Source organism: Glandiceps talaboti, chromosome 7 (genome assembly GCF_964340395.1).
Source record: "Glandiceps talaboti chromosome 7, keGlaTala1.1, whole genome shotgun sequence".
In the NCBI taxonomy this organism is placed as follows: domain Eukaryota; kingdom Metazoa; phylum Hemichordata; class Enteropneusta; family Spengelidae; genus Glandiceps; species Glandiceps talaboti.
Window position 1 is genome coordinate 14,025,953 of NC_135555.1, and position 27,432 is coordinate 14,053,384.

Genomic DNA, 27,432 nt, shown 5'->3' on the forward strand with positions numbered 1-27,432 from the left:
CACACACACACACACACACACACACACACATACATTTAACCACACACATAAAACATATAGAAGGGCTTTTCATTTGTTAAATGATTTAATAAATAACCTTTATTTTAAAATAAATAAAACACAAAGATTACAACTAAGGACACAAAGTAAACATCAAAATGCAAATTGAATGACAATGTACATTTCATTTTACTTTAGACATGTTTCTCTTCAGGCAAATTAGAACAATAAATAAACAATACATAGGGTGGTCAAAAAAATAATTTGATACTTCAAGGTCAATGACACGTATCCAATTACGCATGAAATAAATTAAACCTATTAGCAAATGGAGAGATATTTGCAAATAAACAATATGTCGCGAGAGAAGATTGTCAAGGCCACGTTGTTACTTTGAAACTGTCGTGCTGGGTTCGAAATTCTACTTCAAAATGTGCACTGTCACACTCTTTTGCCGGTCGCAGATATTTGGTCTTAGATAGTGCGGTGATACGGTATAAGTCCTGAGTTGTCGTTACTTGGCAGTGATTCACCTGAACCAGGGGATTGTCCTGAAAGGGCAGAAAAGAAATTATGAATTTTGTTGTGGGGCATTGATTGATTGATTGATTGATTGATTGATTGATTGATTGATTGATTGATTGATTGATTGATTGATTGATTGATTGATTGATTGATTGATTGATTGATTGATTGATTGATTGATTGATTGATTGATTGATTGATTGATTGGTTGGTTGGTTGGTTGGTTGGTTGGTTGATTGATTGATTGATTGATTGATTGATTGATTGATTGATTGATTGATTGATTGATTCAGTCAGTCAGTCAGTCAGTCATTCATTCATTCATTCATTCATTCGTTCGTTCGTTCGTCCATTCGTCCATTCGTTCATTCATTCATTCATCCATCCACCCACCCATCCATCCATCCATACATCCATCCATCCATACATCCATCCATCCATCCATCCATCCATCCATCAATCCATCCATCCATCCGTACATCCATCCATCCATCCATCCATCCATCCATCAATCCATCCATCCATCCGTACATCCATCCATCCATCCATCAATCAATCCAGCTATGTGTCATCTTAACGAAAGACATAATTATATTAAATTCAAAAACTGTACACCTATACGGTTTTATAACAAATTCTCGCCCAATGACGTCACCAACAGACAAGTTCAATCAATGACGTCATCAACAGAAAAGTAGAAATTATATAACTTTACTTTTTTCACGATTAGCGTGACTTCAGTCCGCTATGGTAAATGTTTTACTGCAATGATCCAGGTAAAGACGCTATTAAAAACATTGTGTTCGCATTGGTTTGGCGCTCTAATATATTCACACCCGTAATTAAGTTAACGAGAATTACTACTACCAGGTTTTGCATCGAAGTAGGCACGATTATAGGACATCGGAACTGCTAGTTGAAGAAACTCTAAAAGCATACAGGTGCACGTGGCGCTATTAAAGCTGGACGTGAGTTCATGTATTCGTTACTTACTGCAACCATATTCACAGTTCGCTGGGCACCACTCTGCTTGCCAGTCCGGCATATCGATACAACTTTCAGCAGTGTCCATATCGGCACATATATCCCAATCTTCGTAGTGTTTGGGGTTTTCACACGGTTCTAGGGTACATGACACGTAGGCAATTAGATAAAGAGTTAATTAAAATATAGGTTTACAAGCAGTCATAAATATAATGTACAATGGGATGTGTGAATTAAGAAAAACTCAAACCCCTTTCTGTTCTGCTGTCGGCATTATTGATGACACTGGTACTGTATGTTTACATATATGTAAAAGTGAGACCCGTGATTCATTATTTTGCCCTTTTTTTCAAATTGCAATTTCATGAAGACACACGGGTTTTAAACACCTTGGTACAACACCCTGGCGTGTGTCTTTACTATAAAAAAAACACCTCAAAAGCTTAAATAATCGCCTGGAATCCTATTTGCATTTTCCTACTAGGCAAACTCTATCTTGATCAAAAGAAGAACTTTCCCGTTACCTTCACAGTCGATGCCTGTTCCATAACTGCAGTCACATGTGCAGGTTGCCTTGTTGAGTATGCCCTCACCGACGATAGGATGGTTGCAAGATTTTTTACATTCTGAAAAACAAGAAGTATTTTCTCAATCATCTGTGACACCTTTTGACTTTCTGAAAAAAATCGTTTGCAATGGTGTGAAACATGAACATCATTGTAGTCAAAATTTTATCGTCGTTATTGGTTATGATTGCCATTAATAATGAATTCATTTGAGTTTGATTCAATCCGGTACTTTCGGCTCTCATTAATCAAGAAAACGTAATTTCTCCGAAAATTTCTCTTTTCCACTTCAATTATTTCAAACTCTAACAATTTTAGCAAATAGGTATTTATTAGTGCAAGGCTTACTTACCACATGATCGTCCTTTACTTGCAAGACAGTCAGACACTGTGAAGTACACGAGAACACATATAAATGTTGTTTATATAGAGTATGAAATAACTTCCAAAATAAATCCCTCTGATAGTATTCAAGTCGTGTATAAATGATTTTGATAAGTTATTTTGAACACATAATGTTTGCCTGTTGTGTATGTGTTGTGTCATTATAACCTCCTTCCATTATCACGCAATATTCCAGCTACCAAAATTGCTGTCATTTTCGAAAGAAGTGTCTCATGAGGGCGCCCCAGATGGGGAAAATCGAGGGTTCAATTGAAGGCAACATGCGACTATTACAATTATGTGAGTTCCTGATATTTCCTCCATCTGAATTGAAATTAATAGAACTTTTTGGACTGGTTGAGACAGCCACCAACTTGCCATCTGCTTTTGAACAGCGCCCCTAGTGGCTAAACTGTACAATCCTTTGTCTTTCCGATATACGGAATATGGCATGTGCTATATTGAATCACTTTGTACCCTACTTACCACACAGTCCATTCTCACAGAAATTATCACATTGCGAGCATTCTTCTCCTATCAAGAAAGGCTGCTCAAACTGGGTTGAACTGCAAAGAAATTAGAAGATCAATTTGTAAAATATCACCTTAGGTACAATGAAACTATATATCGCTACTGGGATCCTAGACCCGACACGAGTAGGGTATGGGCTGGGATAAACCCAAACAGTGATTCTTTCACACCTTTCCTCAGATACTACGGAGTCGTTAGTTGTCATGGTAACACTCCATCTTCATGTTATGACAGCAACAGGATAGACTGCAGGGCCGTAGCCTGACCAAATTGCCAAGGCGGGGGGACAGCACTTTGTCTTGTGCAATCATGCATTTAAAATGTAGAAAGGTGATAATTTACACAAATGTGCATACAATTTACATAATATCTATTTTACCATACGCAATTAAATATCATATGTAAGGCCAGAAAAAAATAAAAAATGCTGGTCAACGGGTAACCTAACTCATCACATTGGGTAGGTAGGTCGATTTAATTTTTTCACAATGCCTGACAGGATGTAAAAACAAACCATATATAATGTTAGCAAAATATTTCAGGTCGAGTTTAGATAGAACGTATTCAGTCATCTTGATACTATCTCTTGCAATTTGTCTGCATAGCTACAGTTAGGAAATGTACACAATTTACGGTTAAACAAATGGTGTAGTTACTCTCACTCTCTTTCTCTTCTTAAAAAAATGTTAAGCCTCGTCAAATGAAACTCAAGCATTATTAGCCACACCTTCTGTCACCTACACTACAGTGGAGATCATATGGTACAATGATGCACAAGAATAGCCAACTACAATAATACTCCTAACGAGATTACTTTACTCAGGATGTGGATTTCACATACATAAGGAGATGTCTCTAATTAGCTCTAACCTATACAGGGAGGTACTTAGCCAGACACCTTCCATCTTGTTTTGGGAGATACTGATTGGAAGGAGACAACTCCAAGGGTGAAAAAAAACTGAAAAAAGACAGCGTAGGAGGCCATTTAGAGGCATAAAATATCAAACCATAGACATAATTTAAAGTGTTACAATGCTTGAATATGGTAATAAAATACCAGAATTGAAACATTTATGTTATGCATTACATATTATCTGGAAGTGCATTTTGTTGTGGCAAAGTTGAAAGATATTTTGCGGATGTGCACTTTGTAAATGACTTCTCCTGAAGTTTAATTTGGCTCCAAAAAAATCCCAAAGTAAAACATTTCAAAACTTTAAGACTTTTGATGGCCCAATGACTGCTCAGCCTACTCCAATGGTCGTAAACTTGTTTTCAATTCGTTTTAGTGTACATTGGATATGCAACAGCTTAATTTAATCTCAATTCATGTTTATATGCATCATAAGAGCCAAGTAACCACTGTATAAGATATTATATAATTTTGAATAGACTCAAATGTGTATTGTTACATGAACTATTGAAATATCGTTAATTTTGAAAAAAAATGCGAAGCCCGCATGATAATATATTGCCCATCACCAGAAACAATATATGCGTAGGTTGAACATGTACAGCCTTTTCACTTTTTCTTGCCTAATGTCGTATCTTTCAAAGTAGTTGCCGAAAAGATGTCACATTCAAAGTAAAAAAAATGGATGGTGCTTTCTCAAATAAGTAACACAACAAAATAATAATTTTCTTCTCCCCCTCCACTGTCCATGCCTTACCCAACTCCTAAAACTTTTATGGCCGCGTTTATGTCGAAACCCAGGGTGAACTCAGTGAATTCTCCTTGTCATTATCATTAAAATAGAAATGGAAGTGTGGATTTTGATGTCGAAGGTACAGCTTTGTTTACAAATTCAGGGCCATTTTTTCCATAGCAAATTGTCGCTTCAAAATGAATTGCGGAATAACGGTAGTGTCAATGTGTGCGATGAGATAATTATATCAAAGACATTTATTTACCAAAAACAACGTCGAACACATTATTGAAGGTGGATCTTCAAAGAGTGGATCTTAAACTGCGTACTTAGTTTAATAGTTTTTCAGGGCCACCAAATATTCCCAAAAGAGATCTGCCGTTTTATCAGTATGAAATGTTTTAATATAAGATCGAGCGCATCTTCGGAGTCACTGCATGCAGCATAACAGGCGACCTCACGTTGAACGACTTTTTCCGTCTTTTTATGAGTTACACTCGCTGACATTATAATTGCGACTTGCTATCTTCAAATGAAGGAGACTTTCAAGACTACTGTTACTTGAGGAAAATGCACAGTGCATGTGCGCACTTCTTTTAATTTGCTGCAAAAAGTGGACAATTTTTAACTGGACACATTTTAATTCAAAGTTAAGCAAGCGTACAATAGAGATATAAGATACATATTAGCGAGGAGTCAGTGTACAGTCAATAGTGAACCATCAATTTAAATCGCGCATGCTAGGAATCGTCACGTAAATAACGATTTTAATAACATCGCTATGTATTCAAAAAGTTGCTTTTTTTCTTGCTTTTTTCCAAAATCTCAGGGGGACAGCTGCCCCCTTGCCCCCCCCCACAGGCTACGGTACTGCAGTATGCTCTTTCACCTTTCCGGATAAATTTAGTAATGCAGGTAATAGTTTATTAGGAACACGGTTGATATAATTATGCATTATAAATTCATAGTTGGACGAGATGTCGACATTAAACGTTGCAGTAGGTATTTTGACATTGTGAAGCGTGTTGAAATGCTTTTCTTGTAAGCACTGCAACTCATTTTTTCATGATGTACGAAAAGGGAATGAGATAAAATAAATCAAACTTACGGTTGGTTGTAAAGACAGACGAGGAATCTAACAATAGCGCCGTCATGAACACAGCCAGAGTTGACGTAACAGCCAATGTGGGTTGCTTTTGCCCAGGCAAGCTATCAAGAGATATGTAAATAAGTACAATTTTAGGTATGAATCAATTGTAATGATACCATGGAGCATTATTTAATAATTTTATGCAGCCCAAATACAATACAATACAATACAATACAATACAATACAATACAATACAATACAATACAATACAATACAATACAATACAATACAATACAATACAATACAATACAATACAATACAATACAATACAATACAATACAATACAATACAATACAATGCAATGCAATGCAATGCAATGCAATGCAATGCAATACAATACAATGCAATGTAATACAATACAATGCAATGCAATGCAATACAAAGCAATACAATAATATACAATACAGTATAATACAATACAATGTAGTGCAGTACAATACAATACAATACAATTCAATGTAATGCAATTCAATACAATACAATACAATGTAATGCAACACAACACAACACAACACAACACAACACAACACGACACGACACGACACGACACGACACGACACGACACGACACAACACAACACAACACAACACAACACAACACAACACAACACAACTGTATTGCAATATAGTGATTTGTGATATGTTGAGTAACTAACTCACCTGTAAAAATTCATCACATCGTTTTCCTTGTAGACAAGATTGCCATTCATAACTGTAGTATTCTCTCTGGTTGAACCAACCCTCTATGAGTTCTCTAATTGTGTACCTGTTGCTAAACGCTCTATTCATTCCAGGTTCAACACTGTTAAACTCTGAAGCACCGTAAAAATATTCATAATCTGCTGGTGGAGATGTATCCTGATCCTTTCCGATATTTTCACACACTGCTTGGTTTTTAGCTTCTTTTTGCAACTCGTAGTCCCATACCTAAAAGACAAGTTCCCACGTAAAAAAGATTCAGTAAATACAAAAAATATATAGACAGGCTACAGAAACAAACATGACTGCAAAGTTCTATTAAAAAAAAATAATGTCAGGAGCTACGATAGGGCCTAGGGAGATGACACCATATACGACAAATCGACCACTGTCATAACAGACAAGTTATTAAAGCCAATAGCTTATTTGACTACATACTACAAAGCTCTATATGCCCAATGATGTACAATAAGGGAAAGATGCAGTCAGACTTATTTCTGCCTTCATCCTAACCTTTGTATCTCGAAAAATACAAAGCGGAGATGCATAAAGATTTCAATTTGGGTAAATGTGATATAATCACCACGGGTTTACCCATAAACCCTTGCAGGAAATCCACAAAATGGCCGAACACATACACGGTGCAGTAGGATATCTTTACAGTATTAAACTCACTGAGGTACTGTTTTATCACCCCAAAGTGTATATACAAAAGAAACCAATACAAGTATGTACTTAACTAAAGGCAGAATAAGTTTCACTGGATTTTTCTTTTAAATAATGGTTGTGATTCTCAAGTGAGGTTTATAATGTACATGAAAATAATTTAGAAGTACTGTATAGTGATAAACATTGTCAAATATTACAGCTTGTAAAAAGTTGTCTTGAAGATAGAAAACATAGCACACCAGTCCTACTTTTTATATGTCAAATTATACATATTCGTCACATATTGCCGGTACTCCATATATTAACTTTTAAGTTGTCTTTGCTGACCCAACAAGTGGGTTAATTTTAAAAGGTGCAAGGACAAGGCTAGTCTCATCTTAGCCTTAAATTCTTTGAATATGGCGGAACTCAGACAAGTCATTCACACCAACTCTACATCACATGAGCTTTCTAAAATAGTGTTATGACAAATCGGCATGTCTTAGTATATGCCTTATGTTCACTGAGCGGGACATAATGTCAAAGGTTTAGGAACTTCACAACTATTGAAGCTATAGTCTCAGCATTGTTGGGGCAAAGGAAGATGTGAATTTTGTTTGCTTCCCATAATGTCTCGCCCCAGAGAACAGCAGGCCTCTTCTAAGCCAAATTAGTCCATTGGCCTTTCTTGGTCCTAGTTTACGTAACATCTACGTATACGTACAAACTGATGACGTGAAAGCCGAATATATATAACTATGACAAGCTGTTATACAATTGACCTTGTCATTATAAGGTGTGAAAATAACCAAAGAATAATGAAGAGATACCAAATGTATAATAGGGTGTTTTTTGTCACATGCACATGCATTTCTACGTTTGGTGGCTTCTCAATTTTGTTTATTGGAAATCTACGTGTTTTTTTCAGTTTTTTTGTAGTCATTCACGTCTGAATTCATATTTAAATGGAAGCCCGCCTTTTTATTCATAGGAACATGCTCGACTCTTTTGATCTATATCGCAAAAGGTATACAAATGCAGTACGGTCAAATAATTGCTCGGTAAATTCGAACAGGGAGAAGTATCACCGAAGACAGTCTATATCAAGCACTGAAAATACCGTTGCGGTACTTGAAAAGCCCAATTTACGTGACTTCAGCCGTTCCCATCTCGTACTGATAGGCAATAAAATATCCGTATTCGTGATTGTACACTTTTCACGTACCATTGCTGTACGGACCAACCAAAGTACTTTGACAGATAGATATGTTTCTCTATAACAGCCCTTATACGAAAAAAATGTACAGTGAGTCTGAATTTCTTGAAGTGTCCGTTTAAGATTTTCTGCCTGAAGTAATATGTTCTGATTTATAGTAAGGTTTGTACGTCTCTTCCTGATGGCACTTGACGTTCATTCTGTATGATCCAGTAATCGTGATTTGGGGCTCCACTGAGTCAGAGAGCTGACAGCCAACAGGAAAACCAGGAAACAAGAGTCGAATCCATCATCGTTAGTGTTGTAGTGCATTACCTGTATATGACCCACGAGAATGCACCATAAACTGAGGAGTGGGAATTATTCTGATTTATAGTAGTTGGCGAATTTAAAGAAAATTAGGCAAGTGTGGAAATAAACGTTATTTTAAGGCAAACATGTATATATAAACACATTTTATCACGTTTTGGGCCATAGGAGATCTTTTACATGTATGTATGTATGTATGTATGTATGTATGTATGTATGTGTGTGTGTGTGTGTGTGTGTGTGTGTGTGTGCGTGCGCGCGTGCGTGCGTGCGTGCGTGCGTGCATGCATGCATGCATGCATGCATGCATGTATGAATGTATGTATGTATGTATGTATGTATGTATGTATGTATGTATGTGTATGCGTATGTGTGCGCGCGCGCGCGCGCGCGCGTGTGTGTGTGTGTGTGTGTGTGTGTGTGTGTGTGTGTGTGTGTGCACTGATTTTGTAGTACACTATCTTTACGAACTTTCTGAGAGGACAGTTTGTATTTTTTGTGTGGTTGTAGAGTTCAGTCTCCATGACGCAGGTGTTGTTTGAGCAGCAAGGATGGAGAGATGTGTAGCCACTGTGATAAATTGAAGCAGCGCGTCAAGCCATCACTTCAGTTATAAAGTAGAGCGGCCGTCTTTTTGGTGATTTGGCATACATCTTCTATAGTTGATCACTTCAAATCATATTGATGTCATATATGAGCTTCGTAAATCAGTGGACTGAACAAAGTGTGAATGACTGTTAAAGTGTCATGGATATATCCAGAGTCGTCTTTATGAAACATTGTTGAACCCCCAAGGCCTTCTGTAAGTTCAGGGATAATGATGAGCAGACAGACAGCTTGGCTCTTGGAATACACTGGAAACACTGGAAACCAATTGAGTAGAAGCAAAACGTCGTCTCTCTCAAACAAACACTTATTAGCATTGCTACATGTTATAGTTTGACATGACACAAATAGAAATACAATTGCTACATGTTGATCATTCACATGTCCTTACAAAGTACATATTGGCGCAATTTGGGCGATTTGACGACGATCTGTAAAGATACTATGAAGGCAATGTGAGCAGATCGAAATTTACGCATAGTTGAATTTCCCCTTTTTTCGCCTGATAATATCTTATCCACTAAGAATTACGGATTAGACATATTTCCCAGAAAAAATCAAGTTCTTGCAATATCTCCAAACTTTGCAATATGAAAGCTAAAGACCTAATTTCCTTTGAATTAATAAATAAAAGAAATTTGGTGGTTTACCTTTTTTTGCTTTCACGGAAATCTTTAATTTTCCCATAGAGGTAACACAGTATTTGGCGGCCATATTGGATTCCCAAATAGCTGGACGTTGGTATCATTTTGACCCGTATTTCAATATTGTGCATACTAAACCCTTGTTTTTTTATCTACTTTAACTGAGAATGGCTTTAAAGTTTCTTGAACAAAGAAAAAAACAAATTAAGGTTTTATATTTCCGCATCTTTACGTTGATAACACTTGTATACATACCAATTTATTCATGTTTGATATGTCGTAATCGCCATTTTGCCACAATATACCAACTTGTGATCTCAAAGAGTTGTGCACATCCAGTATTAGTTGACTATCCCCATCAAGATATTCTCGAAGATGTAGTGACGTCACATAGCACTGCTGATTGCTGAAAACTAACAAATAGAGAGATTGGTAATGTTATTTTCAAATAATCACGATTTCCGCAGATTAGATTATTGCTAATCAGTCAAATTGCACCATCCGAATCTAAATATATTTGAATACTTCTTAAATCTACTTTATGCATACCCTTTCTTTGCTGCTGCACATTCTAAATTGGGTGATTCTTTATCTTATAAGCCGCCAAGATAATATTGATATGAACTCAAGAATTTATATGACAATGGCAACCAACTGAGTAAAAGGAAGATGTCGACAGGTGCAACAAGAATTGCTAAATTGTATCGTTTGGCGAGACAACAAGGTTTCTTTTGATTTTCTGATACGACAAAAATCCCACCGACATTACAAAATTTATATATTTGTGGCCGACTATTATCTCAGCAGATGGCCACAAAATCACAGACATTACAAAATTCCCTTTTTTGTGGCCTACTATTATCTCATCAGCAGATCTCCGCAATATCATATACATTACAAAATGCCATTTTTGTGGCCTACGATTATCTCAGCAGATCTCCGCAAAATGATATACATTCTAATACTTTACATGTATATTATGTATGTCAATGGATTAAAATAGAACAATTGTACTTTTCCTCTCTTTTTTTGCCTTTTCTTTTGTAAATGCTAAAGCGAACAATAGCTCACAAGAAATGCCCAGTTCATGCACATATATAGTCAGCAAAGCACTATGTGAGTACTTCTGATCATTTTTGCTGTACCAGATGACACACTGTACAATGTCAATTAGATTTTTGTCTTGACTACAGATTTCAATTTTTTTTTTTACAGAATGTGTTAACGTGTTCGAGACAAAAATAAAAACAGGAGAAACAGTGGATGCGAAAACTGACATCAACTTAAAAAGACAAAATAAAATTGTTCTTTCAATCTGTAACGGCTGTACATCTGATAGGAAGAAATGAACAACACAGAGACCATTTGGAAAACCTGAACTAGACACTCACACAGAAAAAAATATAATAAAATAAAATAAAAATCTATCTAACCCCCCCCCCCACCTATTTTAAACTTGAGGGTATTCGGAACCACACAATTTTTTTATTATGCCTAATGGTTAGAGCAAGGAAATATAACCCACGTCTATGTATCTACGTCATTAGTTTGGCCAATATATCACTAAAGCAACAAGCAAAAGCAAATAGTGGACATGGTACATCGCTGTGAAATAAAGCTAACATTTGGGACCAAAAACAAAATGAAGAAACTGTGACAATTTTACATTTGTTAGTTAGTTAGTTAGTTAGTTACGAGCACATTGTCATCGTCAGCACGCACACAACCAATATTATACTTTTATTGATGAAACACTATATATGAATACAGTACTCTGCATGGATAAATTACAAATTTTACTATATCAACTGTTAGAACACGAGTGTGATACTCACATAAACAAGATATGTGCTGTGAATTTACGACAACGCCTTGGGCTTAAACCTTGAATATATGACGATGAAATACCGTATTGTGATTCATGTTGAACATCATAAAAGTCTAGTATAAATGTGACAGTTGTGGATTGAGATGACAGATACTTCGTTCATGTCTTTATTTTTGGTATTGACTCACGATCAGCTCATTGAGTCTCTTTAGCTATAATTGATATATGATATGATATATTATAATTCATTTCATTGATGGTACTTACAATTAGCATCAATTCAATTCCACTTCGATCCAAATAAAACGTCCTTCAAAATACTCAAACTCAAATTATCCCCAATTCATGTTTTCCGTTTTATGATTCGAAATAAACGGACAGCTGCAACCATTTCCTGTTATTATTTCCTGCCCAAGGTATCATGGGCTTATACAACTGCTAACAGACAGACAGACAGACAGACAGGCAGGCAGGCAGGCAGGCAGGTAGGCAGACAGACAGACACACACACACACACAGACACACACACACACATACATACATACATACATACATACATACATACATACATACATACATACATACATACATACATACATACATACATACACACGTGTACATACATAAACACACATACACATACATACACGTACGTGCGTGCGTACGTCTATATATATATATATATATATATATATATATATATATATATATATATATATATATATATATATATATTTATCTATCTATCTACCTACCTACTTAACTACCTACCAAATAATGAAATCAAGTAGCAATCCAATGAAAAGGGGACCTTAATATGCATGGTGAGACTTAACCGAAATAAAAAATTGTTAAGTAAAAAAGCGATGTAGTCACGATGACCACGGATTATATTAACTTGAAATTTAAACTATCACATCTTAGTGATATTTTACATTTTCAGAAGCAGCTAGTACAAGTAATGTCTTTGGAGTTTAAATCTAAGCTTTTAACACTGCACTTTGGGGGTACTGACGCTAACCATACATACACTATCATGTTACTCAAGATATCATTTCACATAAGAACCTCTGACTTAAAACTTACGTCATCAAATTATACCATTAGATTCAATTGGATTATATTGGGACAATTTCCTCTATTGCTTTTCATGTTGAGCGCGTAGGCACACTGCATACTATTCCACGTGTTCTGAGGATTAAATTTATTTAGTCAAATGACGTCTTAATATATTAGATTAAGAAGAATCTGTGGTCAATTTAATCTATATCTGCCGTTTCCATTTTGAGTATGTTACATGTCTAAGATAGCATGAGTGACATGCATGGGTATTAAGCTCGTAGTGGTTGAGAGGTTTAAACTTCGCAATATACCAATTATGTATAATCGGAAGATCAAAAGAATACCAATCGGAAGAACTCTGGTAACATTTCCTTTGCTATTTTCATCGATACCACTGTAATCTCTTAAAAGCTAGGCTAATCTCATCTCATTTAATTCAGGAAATTGGTATACCCGGCCCTCATTACGCGGTTACCTGTTCGACTAACAAGTCGGCAATGACTCATGAAATTACTGTTGACTTTGAACGTGTTACATGTTTACCTGCATACTAATTAGATTAGAAAGCAACACTTGTTTGCCCTACCCTCCATTCAAGTATGTTAATTTCCCAGATTGGGTAGATAATGAAATTCCAATGTTTTCGACAAGGTTTTCCTGTGTATTAGTCTTCGAAGAATATATGCAACCTTATCTGTTAAAATATTTGCTATACAAATGTAATGTATTGTAGAACGTAATGAAAAATCTCAACGTAAGTGATGAATTCCGCTCAAAATATAACTAATGAACCAAGGTAAAGACAGCTGAATCTCTAGTTTCATATCTGTCCGATTCATCGAGAGCTACTTCAACAGTTTATAAATTTCTGACGGCACGTCTTTTCTCTTCATTGTTAGTTTATCGATTTTCTGTACATGTATTCCAATACTGATAAAATCGGTGAAGTTCCTTTGCCCATGTCATAACACACTATACATAACAGCTGCACATATCACAGAGAATCAGTATACGGTTTATTGTATTCTTTCGCGCACTTTCTGTTTGACTCGACTTTGAACAGTTATAAAATATTGATTACCTTTCAAAAAATGTAAGAAACCATCGCTGCTCAAATTGTGTGTAACCAACACAACGCCTTTAAAACATCTGTGTTTTCAGCTATTAGGGAAACCCAATATAATAACAAAGTTTGAGCACATGATATTCAAAATTAGGAAAGCACGACTCCCTTTTGGACAGTTAGGAGGTTTATGGAGCAGTTACACTATGTGTACATGTTCACTTTTCATCTTGTCTCGTTGTGTTACCAGCATTGATTTGCAATAAATTCACACATACATACATACATACATACATACATACATACATACATACATGTACATACATACATACATACATACATACATACATACATACATACATACATGAAAACCAGTCTGAAGATTTTGATGAGAGTCCTTGTCCTGATTGATTCGAACTTTAATGATATATGCACGTTAATCAATACTTGACAAATACAAGTAACAAAACCGTTAAAGTATGCTTTTCAATACGCTTTCTGAAATCCAATTACGACCTGTATCATCGCATACAACACATCAGTAAATAATTCATTTGATTGTTTTTGACCACTACCCTTCATCAGAGCTAGTGAATGGGAAAAACGAATATCAGAAGAAATTTTTAAAAGACGCTATTTACAGAGAGATGTAGTTAACCGTTGAGATTAATAGATATTTAGAAAGTGATATATCCGTGACTTTAGCAACAATTGCACAACAATGTATATATAGCTATTTCAATAATATCAGCCGTTAAAGAAGAATTCGATGCACTATTAGTTGGCATCATTGTAATATTGAATCTTATGATGACGTCAGTCCTAGACAACAACCATCTGGAAAGAAGAGGTTTGTGTTATCTCTCATTATTTTTCTAGAAGCAATTAGCCAAGATGGGAATTCAAGACAAAAAGATGACAGATTTAGCCGTTTTCGGTATACCGCCTTGTATTACATTTCGAAAGACGGTAAGTCTATCTGTTACCGTTTAAGAGCACTGATTCAAACGAAGGCTGTTATCCATAAATCACATATTCGTGATGGTGTATCACGATGTAATGCTTGCAAGCAACGATTGTCGAAACTATTTGCCATTTGTAGTAATTCAGTGTACGAGCCAAAAAAAATGCCAGCATAGCTGAGGACTGCTTGTAGATGAGTTCGATGAGCAAACATTCACAAAATCTAAATGTCAGTTCGGATAGCGGATCTAGTGTAGTAGCGTTTCTCCTACACAGGTAGGCTATGTATGTATGTATGTATGTATGTATGTATGTATGTATGTATGTATGTATGTATGTATGTATGTATGTATATATGTATGTATGTATGTATGTATGTATGTATGTATGTGTGTGTGTGTGTGTGTGTGCGTGCGTGCGTGCATGCATGCATGCATGCATGTATGTATGTATGTATGTATGTATGTATGTATGTATGTATGTATGTACGTACGCATGTATGTATGTATGTATGTATGTATGTATGTAAGTATGTATGTATGTATGTATGCATGCATGCATGTATGTATGTATGTATGTATGTATGTATGTATGTATGTATGTATGTATGTATGTATGTATGTATGCATGCATGTATATATGTATATATGTATGTATGTATGTATGTATGTATGTATGTATGTATGTATGTATGTATGTATGTATGTATGTAAGAGAAACCATTCATGACATGGTAGTCATATATATGCAATGATTATAATTTTGCATGAGATAGAGGGTGTTCGCAATTCAGTATGTCTGTCTCTTGTTAGCAGAACATATCAAACGTATAATTGCTATCTGGTATGAACACGCACATCAAGATATCCGACATCGTAGAGGTGGTTCGTTGGTGTAACACAATCTAACTAAATATGGGTCAGTCATATCGAATAACCAAAGCCAAGACACTGCCAAAATAAGCAGGAAAACTTTCCACCACCAATTTGATACCCTATTGAACTTTATACATATTTATCCCAAATCATGCTTTTATTACGTAGGTTTCTCTCCCAAATCACGTTATTTACGTAGGCCATAGCACGTAAGCGCAAAGAAAAAAGATGTGCCAATTCGCAACTTCGTGTTATGAAGTACGTCATGATCCTCTAATGACCAAAGGACGGTTTCCAATTTTAGTCTCCCATACAATGGTTTTATGTTCCTGTTGGCTATTTGCACATTCAGAACGTATTATAGATGTTATACCATTGTACAAGTGTCACGAAGTCTTTTGCAGATCTGACCCAAATGTTCAACTTTTAACATTTGTAACAATTGGAACTCAACCATATCTAGTCACATAATGGATGTCGTTTTTGAATATAGGTTGTCATTTACGTTGAAAAAGTGAGCCTATAATGACATAAGATTTACTTTTTGTATTGATCAATGAAAACGTGGTCTCTTAAAATTACAAGAGTGACGCATTGAAGCTGCATCTGGAACGTTTTTTTGAAACTGTTTTGTTAGATAGAATGATTTACTCATATGATTGTTCACCATCATATGTATTGAATGCCTGTGTTGAATGCCTGTGGGTAAACACATTTGTGTAGCAGTACACATAGTATGGTACAATATTATATATCCTATAAAATATTAAATTTTGGGGTCCACACCCAAAAATCAGCACCCCAATCAATCACGATTTCAACATATTACTATACTACTTACAGAGAAAATAGGCCTCTAATTGACATGTACAATGTCTAATTATTGGTACTTTAAGAATTTCAAATGATATAATTTTGGTTGTCTGATCGAAAAAAGAGATAAATACGCCGTTTACAGCAAATGCAGGCTTAACACATTAAGTTCGGTATTTTAGGTATATAACTGACGATTTTGATATGATTTATTCCGTAATATTATGTTAATCTCACCAGCTAGATACTATCAAAAATTGTGGTGGTTGTCAGAACTTCAACAAAACCAAACTTGTAATGTAATCTCTACTCAACCCTCAAAGTAAATACGATATGTTGTATCAATGGTTGCCAGAATTAGATTACTTATCTTTGTTTATCCGTCTCGGATTGGCTTTTGTATCTAAATATTTAAATTTCATATCAGGTGTCCTGACATTTCCCTTCGGCAGTTTGAAATTTTGTCTTTTACTCTCCGCAAGGGAGGGTTGTATTTAGGGATGGGATGTCTGTCTGTCGTTCAGTTTAAATCTGGTTTTAAATTACAAAAACGATTACAAAACCTGACATATATGACAAGTCAAAACAATATGGTTGACTGAATCAGGACAGCCTGTCAAAAAACAATAATTCAAGCTTTGAGTTTGGATTTCTTTGACAGTTTAGACTGAACCCCATGACTGAGGAGATACACAGAGGAAACAATGGTGAGTTAATTATAGACAGTTAATGTTGGGGGTTACTATTGCTTTGCTTTGTGAGTGTTTGGGGTGAGGGGGGTTGACAAGTTCATGTTTGAAGAGACAACATAAGGTGGTTTGATATTTTGAACTAGCAAAAGATAATGACCGCCAACACTTGTAAATCTGATCATGAATTACCCGATAACATGTTGCAAACCTATAGAAACCTAAAGAAAATTCAAGTGGACAGGAAAGTGTCGGAAATGACGTAAATATCGCTGAGGAGAATCTGGAGAGTGATGAGTAGATTTGGGAACAGTATTTTGTAATATTACAGCAACATCTGTTAGGCCAAAAACAAAAAGAATTATTTCTGGTCAGGACAGTTTGTCTAAAATGGTGCGACGACGCTTTTTTTTTAAATTCTCAACAAACCTATCACTCAGTCTACTATTTGTGACAGTACTGTTCTTTTTATTTAGTACTTTAGAGTGAGTGTGTATATGGGGCAGGTCATTTGCTTGTGCATGGTTGGCTCTGCAGATGTCTTCACTGAAGTAGGGAGGGTTATTTTTCTGTCTTCCCCACGGATCTGCAGATTGCATGAGCTGGACAAACACAGAAAAAAGACCAATGAGGAGGTATTTAAGTGATGCGCGCGCTGACCAGAAAAAAATTCTTTTTTCTGTGGCCTTTCTGTGATTTGTAAAGTAAAACGGCCAAGGATAGATACACGGCAAAGTAAACTATATACATCTGATTAGACCGCGAGGCATGGAACAATTCAATTTCTGTTTATCGATTGTATATTCTGTTTATATTAGTGATGTTGGGAAAGATATTTTTAAAAAAGGGGGGACTGTATATATCTCTCTAATATAGTAACACACAAACCCACTTTTATTCATGTCTACGTGTGTATATATCCTTGTAGAGATACTGTAGGTTTTTCTACATAATGTATCAGAATTCGGTTTCTAAAAGGTAGTGGATTAGAATACACATAACATCTGATGATCTAGCTTACAATGTTGCAATGTATGTTCCTAGATTTATTCGAGTAAATCAGAGAAAGTAAATGCAATTTTTATGTACCGCAAAAATGTCTTCAATAATTTCAGAGTCCCAAAGTGTCTGAAACATATTTTATCTAGCTCTATAACGTTTCTAAATTGATCACGACATTTATTTATCTTTTTACACTTACAAATCTCAGTTGATCGGCACTTATGCAGACTCAGTCATTTACATGTAAAAGTATTTGAATGGGTTCGATGATTTATTAGTATTAGTGCGATTTTTGTTTTATTCTATATTTGAAGATTTTTGATGGCTCGTTAAAATAATCCAATACAAATTGGATTACAAAAATAAGTTGTCGCATCAAGACTACAAGGAAAATACGTTGATCAGAACTATAAAATAATTGACACACATATACATACATACATACATACATACATACATACATACATACATACATACATACATACATACATATATAATATACGTGTGCGTGTGTGTGTGTGTGTGTGTGTGTGTGTGTCTGTCTCTTTGTCTGTCTGTCTGTCTGTCTATCTGTCTGTGTTTGTGTACAAAATGTTATGCTGTTTTAACAAAACTCCATTTTTTTGTAAATAGAGTCACCTGCCAGAGGTCTAGGAAAACGTCATGTTGGCTGCATATCTAACGCTAATATGATAAAAGACCGGAGATTAACATGGCTATGATCGGAAGATACTGTTGTACGACCCCCAGGGAAAGGGTACATTAATACAGGCATTAGTACAAGCTAAAGATGGTACTGCGGGCTTTACACTGCTGTACCTGGGTCTATGCAAGAAAATCAAATCTTCCTCTGTGATCTGTACGATCCTCTTTGATTTTGATTTTTTGAAGACCATGTCACATCTATTCTGCATGATGAAAACTGATGCACGTTCATGTTGGTCTGCATCATCCTCTACGACAGACAACGGTTGATAAAAAATAATGCGAGCCATGATACTTTTCCTGCATCATAATGATATTCGATCTGCAGTTAATGTGGGAAATAAAGGTTGCGAAGAAGATTATGCAAATGCTGCTACTTAGGGAGATTTAACATCGAGAACCGTGATGTGGTAAACGTGATCACAAGATGACAATGTCCATGTCCATATTTTCACGAAACGGTGATAATGTGCTATTGTTAATTATACAACTACCTTCAGGAACATCAGAAGGAGGGGGGGGGCAAAGACGTGGATGTCTGATATGATCTCGCTAAATCATTCATTTTCCTGGGAACATAATCGTTGAATGAAAGATGATGTAGAGAACGAAATTGTGAATAATCAGGGATTAAGAGTAAATCTGAAAAGCATTGCCCAAAGAGCGTACCTTATTCAGCGCGGTATGATGTATAGATGTCATGTCATAGCAATTCGGATGTATGCCATTTTACCTTGGTATTGATTTCTCATCCTTTGTGGTAGGATAGATCTCGAATTACAAATGCAAAACAATATTCTCTTACTGCAGTAAAGGATGTATCATGTCGAGGGATAGCAGGGGTAGTCATGGTCAAAATTCAACATAGTGCAGACCCTGCCTTAAATAAAATTATAACGCTATCTCAAGTGGAAAATTACTATGTGTCTCAAATCGATGCGGACTGCTTTGTGTATCTTGTACAGTAATTGAAATTCCCATATCCAATACACACCAAAGTGTCAATATAAAAAATAGTAATAGTAAAATTTGATTTATAATATTGGAAATATGTTAACGACAAAAAAGAAACAAATGGAAAAGTTACATTAAATGTAAATAGCTTTGTTGGAGAAAGAACATTTATTCTGAAATGTCAGAACAAGGTACAATAAATCTTGATCAATCTCGGATGAACAGGAAATTGAGTGCACTTCTATACCAGGATAAGTGATATGGAGTAGGGGTTCGTGTAAACTGCTGATTAGTGAGAGGAGGAAGGGAGAAAGGGAATGAGAGACGCAGAAAATATAGATAAAAGCAACAAAAAAGATTGTCAGAACGTAGACAACATACAGAGAGAGAGAGAGAGAGAGAGAGAGAGAGAGAGAGAGAGAGAGAGAGAGAGAGAGAGAGAGAGATGTGGATAACGTAATCTAGATTGGAAATTGTTATAATCTCCATATAGCTTTAATGATTTAAAAGACGATGCCTTAACTGTGGTGATGCTGTAACTAGTGGTATAAATTATATATGTTATCTTTGGGATACGGTTGCTGGGGCAACATGCTCAATGGAACTATGGAAAGTAATACACGCGTTCTCAGATTGACAATAAATAAGCTAATTAGTCCCTCCGTGCACAAGCTTTTTGAGAACCATAGTCATTCAATGCAAAATATCTCACTCGATTTCCTCTTGCTGATTTTCTCTTAACACTTCACTCACTGCAGGTTTCATTTCCACGTTGATTTGATATAATTTGGAAATTTATCTTTAAAAGCTATAATACAACTATAAAGACTACAATTCTATGGGTGAGGTGTTCTATGAGGGTGGCTTACATGTAAGTATATGTATATGTATATGTATTATTTCAGAAAAACGCTAAGACATAAACGCGAATGACAAACTGATCATTTTAAGATTGTCACAAGGAGAAGATGCAGATATACTGTTTGAAAACGTACAACATTATTTTCGGAGCACGTTTGTTAATATAGGCTAAACACTTTCAAATACATCATTTATCTTTAAAATGTTGGTGATTATTGGTGTAAGAAATACTTCCAAAATATATTTTTTTACTAGATTTTTTTTTAGTTATTTCCTTCTGATTTTAAATTTCGATGACTTCAATAGGCAAGTCGCTGTCACTTTTTTTTTTATTGTTAATGGTATTGATTTGCTTCGCATTGTGTCTTTGAATGCTATTGTGGAACATGCTGTCACAATACGTTTGCTGTATTCGCGAAAACAAAACACCAACGCTTCGACGTACAGGCAGTGCTCAAAGGAAAGTCGAAAGGTACATACGTCAAACGATGTGTTGTCTCTTTTGTTTCAGAAAAGATAAATTGCGATGTCATTGTCAACGTTTGTCTTCTTCCCTTTTGTGATTGAAGTAGTTTGTTTACTACATGTTATCCCTTTAATCATTAATTTGATTGAAATGACTTGCAAATTGTTCACTAGAAGGAGACGTACTACAAATGCCGATTTCAATAATCTCAAGAAGAGCTTTCTACATTTATCAATTTGATACTCTATTATAAATGACGCTCTTTTAAACGATGATGTAAATCGAAACATAAAATGTCGACATTCAGTTCTCGCAAAGCTAGAAATTGACAAAAAAAATAAACAATCCAGGTGTAACTAACCTAATATTTGCTTCGCGAAATTCACAAAGCTCTCAGTCGCCACAGTTTGATATTTCTTACTGTAATGACGATTCGGATATCTTACACAGTTTGATATTTCTTACTGTAATGACGATTCGGCTATCTTATAAAAGTATAAATAATATTTGAAGAAGAAAAAACACCTCGAACTACATCAATAAATTGATGAAGAGTATCCACTTACCAGTTAATAGAAGTAGCGAGAACTTTAAGGTGAGTAACATTCTCTGTCTCTTTTCTCTTTCCAACAAAAAAATGTACCCTCGGAATGAATCTGTCTGCCGTTCTGATATCTTAGTAAATGCACTTTCAATAAAAGTATTCTCGCAAGCCCTACGCATATCACGTGATCGAGAGTGACGTATGTGGTACTTCATGACGTATCCGGTATAGTACTAAAGCAATGGTTCATTGTGTAAATTGTTAAACTAGTTAGCTTCTTCCTTGTGTATGGTGCCGTAGAATAGCTTTGGAAAAACAGATATTTTGATGTCTATGCCAACCTTTTGCGAGACCGTACTTGGGAATATAATAAACTCAACGTGTTTCGCCTTACCAGAATCACACCCAAGTAATAACTGAATAGTCTAAGTTTCATTCGTTACCCCACAGACTCCAGGAGGAATACATAATTTGTTTTTTTCATGACTTTCCGGATTTCTAAGCAGACTATAGCAATGCACAATCCCGTTGCATGTATGACACGCGTCACACATGATCGTCACGTCCACACTCAGAGGCAGCTGGAAGGGTCTCACATGCCACCCACGTGACAACTATAGCTATTGCCTATAGCCTAATTACTTGGTACAGTGAAGAGGTAGGGACCATATACTTCCTAGTCTGGTGTAGTAACTTGAGCATTCAATTCCACGTCACCGAAATGCGAAGAAATGTCCTTAAAGTAGTGTCTATATCTTGATCTGTTCTAAGCCCAATTCAAGGAAAAATGTGACATCATCACCATTCATTAAATGATATCCGATAACTATCATTTCCCGCCATCAGTAATTCTATACTGGTGCCTAATTGATTGAAGCAAACACTATTTTGTCGTACCGTCATTAATACCAAACTTTTGTCAATCACACACTCTCACATTATAATTCTGATTTTAAAACGCACATTTGTCAGGCGTATGTTTTTATTTACGGATGCGATATGACTTCAACGATAGGAAGATCTTTATCGCAATAGTACATACTATATTGCACTGTCGTAAAAAGGTTTCCCAACAATTATATGTATGTATGTATGTATGTATGTATGTATGTATGTGAGTGTGTGTGTGTGTGTGCGCGTGCGTGCGTGCGTGCGTGCGTATGTATGTATGTATGTATGTATGTATGTATGTATGTGTGTATGTGTGTATGTGTGTATGTATGCATGTATGTATGCATGTATGCATGTATGTATGTATGTATGTATGTATGTATGTATGTATGTATGTATGTGTGTGTGTGTGTGTGTGTATGTGTAGGTAGGTAGGTAGGTACGTGCGTATGTATGTATGTATGTATGTATGTATGTATGTATGTATGTATGTATGTATGTATGTATGTATGTATGTGTATGTATGTATGTGTGTATGTATGCATGTATGTATGTATGCATGTATGTATGTATGTATGTATGTATGTATGTATGTATGTATGTATGTGTGTGTGTGTGTGTGTGTGTGTAGGTAGGTAGGTAGGTAGGTAGGTACGTGCGTATGTATGTATGTATGTATGTATGTATGTATGTATGTATGTATGTATGTATGTATGTATGTATGTATATGTCGGGGTTGTTGGAGGGTGCACTAATTGTCAACTGACACTGGAAACAAATATCCTGACCGCAAATGTTGCATTCTAAATGAGGAGGCTGTCCCAAAGGACAAGAGACTGCATTCACTCTATTCAGTAGTTTAGAGATGATGGGTTTTAAGTTACCGAAGATCGTGCATGCAAAAAGAGAAGACAATTGGAAGATATTTCCACCACGATCATCACCACAATCATCAAATGTTAAGTGTGATCTGTGATAAGATTTTTTTTAAAGATCTCAATGCAAGAAATTGACAATCATACGTAGGGGGTCCAGTCTTTCAATTGCCATCATGCATATCTCTGGAACGCCGACATTTAACATTCACGATCGATTTTCCTAAAATACGCTGCTTAAATAAGATACTGAATGAAAATTATTTAGAGATATTTCGCTGCGTATTTATATTAGGTGTTTAGGAATGTGTTACCGTGCGCTTCTTTAGCCATTGTCACGAATCTGTGAAAATTAAGACGTCATTTTCGAATCGGTGACTCAAAATGTCTTTATATATAATTTATCAATTTCTTGGAAAAGACTTGAAACAGTGTGCTACAGAAAAAAATCTTCATTTGTGATTTGGGCAATTTGAATTTTCGTTTATGAACGTATTTCCGAATTATGTAATTTCTTGTCGCGCTGTAGCCGATCCGTGTGAAGCCAAACTTTAATTCGCTCGACGTCTGCAAATCAGACATTTGAACAACCATATTCATTTGATCAGCTTAGATATTTCTGATTGAAACTGCATCCTTTTGTATGTTTTAGCATTGTCATCGATTTTTTTTTCAATTTTAGCAACTGCGCAGACAGCTGGGTTTGCTCTTTTGATTTGGACACGTTGTCAATTGACATGGTCGTCTTATTGTTGAATACTTTAATATCAAAGTGACAGTTCGGTGTAATACGAAAGTGAGCGTAACGATGTGAACCCGGCGACATAATGTGCTTGATCAGCGACGAATTATGGCTTCACTCGCTGCATTATGCCTGTTTCGAAGGACATTAAACTGTAAAGCACGTAGTGATATCAGACAGTCAGACTTGATAATACACCCATGAAGTCGTGACACGTTATGGCACTCAAAAGTATTACAACTTGACAAAATAAGTAACAGATACAATCCGACCAATATGCGTCGAGCGGTAGCGAGGCGCATATTGGTCGGATTGTATCTGTTTTGTACACCGGCTAATTTCCTTTGTTGTGTATTGAGTTTCGAAATCCAATATACTCCGGAGATAACCAGCGTTCCGACTGAACTCATACACTGCTATCATACCACCACAACAATAATAATAACAGTGTCTGCGCCATCGTGCATGTCTGCATATCTTCCGGGCTATTTATACACTCTAGCTAAGGCCAAAAAAAAAAATATGTTTGGTTCTGGTCAGCGCGCGCGTGCCCTGAATACCCCCGCGTCGATCCTTTTTTTTCCGATAATTTTTGCTTTCCCGTTCCTTATTTACAATTCCCCGTCGATCAACACTGTATGCAAGGCTAGCGGAAAAATTTAACTCGTGTGATGGCGCACTTCTATTTGGTAACGGGTACCCTTTTCTTCTAGTACTGTTGCATACCCATAACCCCCCGTACGATATGTGTACGTAATATGTACGATGAGCGTGGTTGATGGGAATCACGGGAAATAGTGTGTTCACTGTGCTAGGTGGTAAACCGCTCACATGTTTCGAAAATGTCTGAAGTTTGAGTACGTCGTGAGCAATCGAAATGTTGATATCAATTCAGCTGACTTTCGAGGTGTTCTTAGTTCTGGTGATCGTTTCGTTCTGCCTTCTGAATACAAAGATTTTCCTGTAGCGTAAGCAGTTAGCTCTGGATGTATGCGCTACGATGTTCGACACGTCTTTCCAGCTGCGATGAGATAGAAAGACGTGTCGAACATCGTAGCGTATACAGACTGCGTATCAGACTGATGACGGACGGTGCTCGAAAGAAAACACTGCCTCCTCTACGTCCGTTGGACAGACCTATTTCTCATTATTTAACGTTACAAGTTGCACAATGACATTATACAGTGGTTGCAAGGCAAGACTCATTATTATCTTGGATGGGATTATAACTGCAAATCACTGGGCGATAAGATAAATTTGTAAATGTGACTAGTGATGATGCCCTGATGGATGATTGATCCGCATCGTACAAAACTTGCCATACAACAGTGCCAACTTCCAGAGTTGTATGACATCTTCCGAGAGCATGTAAAGTGTCAAAAATGTGTATTTACTAATTTGCAAAAAAAAAAAAAAAAAAATTACGAAAAAAAAAAAACGCGCGTCGTCGCACCACTTTAGAAAGTTTACCCTGACCAGAACCAGATTATTTTTTTTTTTTGGCCTAATACACATACACAAACAAAATTAGACACTCACTTCACACTACAAGTTCTCAAATACAGTGTCTGCTGTACTGTGCATTATCTCAGAGGATATTTTTGACATTGGAGTCAGAATTACATACATCAATGAAGTTGGATACTCTCCGCACTCTCCATGTTCATAAATGTAAACTGAGCGAAACATCGCTTTCGACAAGACATGCTTAGCTACTGAAAGGTTCAAACACACAAGCTATTGACGTTTATTTCGTTGGGCTTTCGCCACCATCGATCATTCATTTTGACAGCTCTTTCTGGTTGATAACAAACTCGCATTACAAACTTCTTCCTGTTGGAGTATATTGCGCACACAGTCAAATATACTCCGGATGTTGACTTTTCATTACCATGTCTGTCTAATATACTCTGGGTATGGACTTTTCATTACCCGGATGGTATTTCTCATATTCTCAGCTCACTGGATTTTGAAGCGGGAAGTTTGAGGACACCTGATTGGCTGATCGCCCGATTAGTCACTGTCGCTTGACAAGTAACGCCCACGCCGGTGTACAATCCAATATATTCGATAATCACTAAATCGGCATATACCGTATAAAATATATAGAAAACTGAAAAGTGTTTTTATCGAGGCAGCTCAAATTTAGATTTCTAAGTTCAAGGGTACATCTTGTTTATTCATTTCAGACAGGTTAGTTTACATCAAAAGCTTACAGTGCATATTTTGTTCAAAATCACTTTCAAACAAACAAACAAACAAACAAACAAACAAACAAACAAACAAACAAACAAACAAACAAACAAACAAACAAACACACACACACACACACACACATACATACATACATACATACATACATACATACATACATACATACATACATACAAATAAACATGACATAAATCAAATCTCTACCATCCATGTAGACTATCTGATTTCCCAATTGCAGCATATTACATTATACCTAATTGGCACCATTGTCAAAAGGGATATTTAGATAACGGATATTACATTTTTAAATTGAATAACACTTTTACCTTACTACGTATATGGAGACATTTATGAATTTGAGAAATAAATACCATTTGGTTTATTATATTAACCCAGGGAACACTACACCTACGATATGGTTTGCTTTTGGACATTCCTTTCCTGTTGACTTATCAGGAACGTAATTATCTGTTTAGTCTTGGGGCGCTGGTACTGAATTACACTGGTATCATTTTAATGTCTATTCATTTTCATTCCACGTCTTTGTATGCTGTATTTGCGCCGACAGTTTATACAAAAAGCGTGATGGAAATATATATCGTATCGTTTTAAACGAGGTTAATAAAGAACAAGAATGACTTTAAAGTAACTCTTTTAATGATTTCGTTGAAATAGGTACGCACAAAGGCGCCTAAGTTTGCTAATAGTATTTGTATGTTGTTTTGTATCATCTTGTTTGACACGTCATATTGTGATACCAATGTATTCATAGCGTTGAAGGATTTTGTTGTGGTGATGAATATATGACAAGCCATTTCTCGAAAATTTATAACACTATGTGATGCATCTTATATGTATTTTCTTTTTTATTTATCACTGACTTTGCATAAAATGTTACGTATAGTAAAAGAAAATAATAACAAATATTATAACACTGCACAACAGGACAGAGAAGCCCATACAACAGCAAACCAGACA

The 27,432-nt window shown here is 35.9% G+C and overlaps 1 protein-coding gene across 1 annotated transcript; it reads right to left on the reverse strand.

Annotated features, from left to right (window-relative positions):
* Positions 1-362: 362 nt before the first annotated feature.
* On the reverse strand, positions 363-21,861 carry LOC144438237 (cysteine-rich venom protein VAR8-like). Its single transcript, XM_078127284.1, has 9 exons — positions 21,755-21,861; positions 10,163-10,320; positions 6,446-6,712; positions 5,745-5,845; positions 2,946-3,025; positions 2,428-2,463; positions 2,034-2,135; positions 1,519-1,647; positions 363-551 (listed from the first exon to the last, which is right to left on the reverse strand). Exons 1-9 carry the CDS (start codon positions 21,792-21,794, stop codon positions 475-477), a joined length of 990 nt encoding a protein of 329 aa, XP_077983410.1. The 5' UTR covers positions 21,795-21,861; the 3' UTR covers positions 363-474.
* Positions 21,862-27,432: the final 5,571 nt, after the last annotated feature.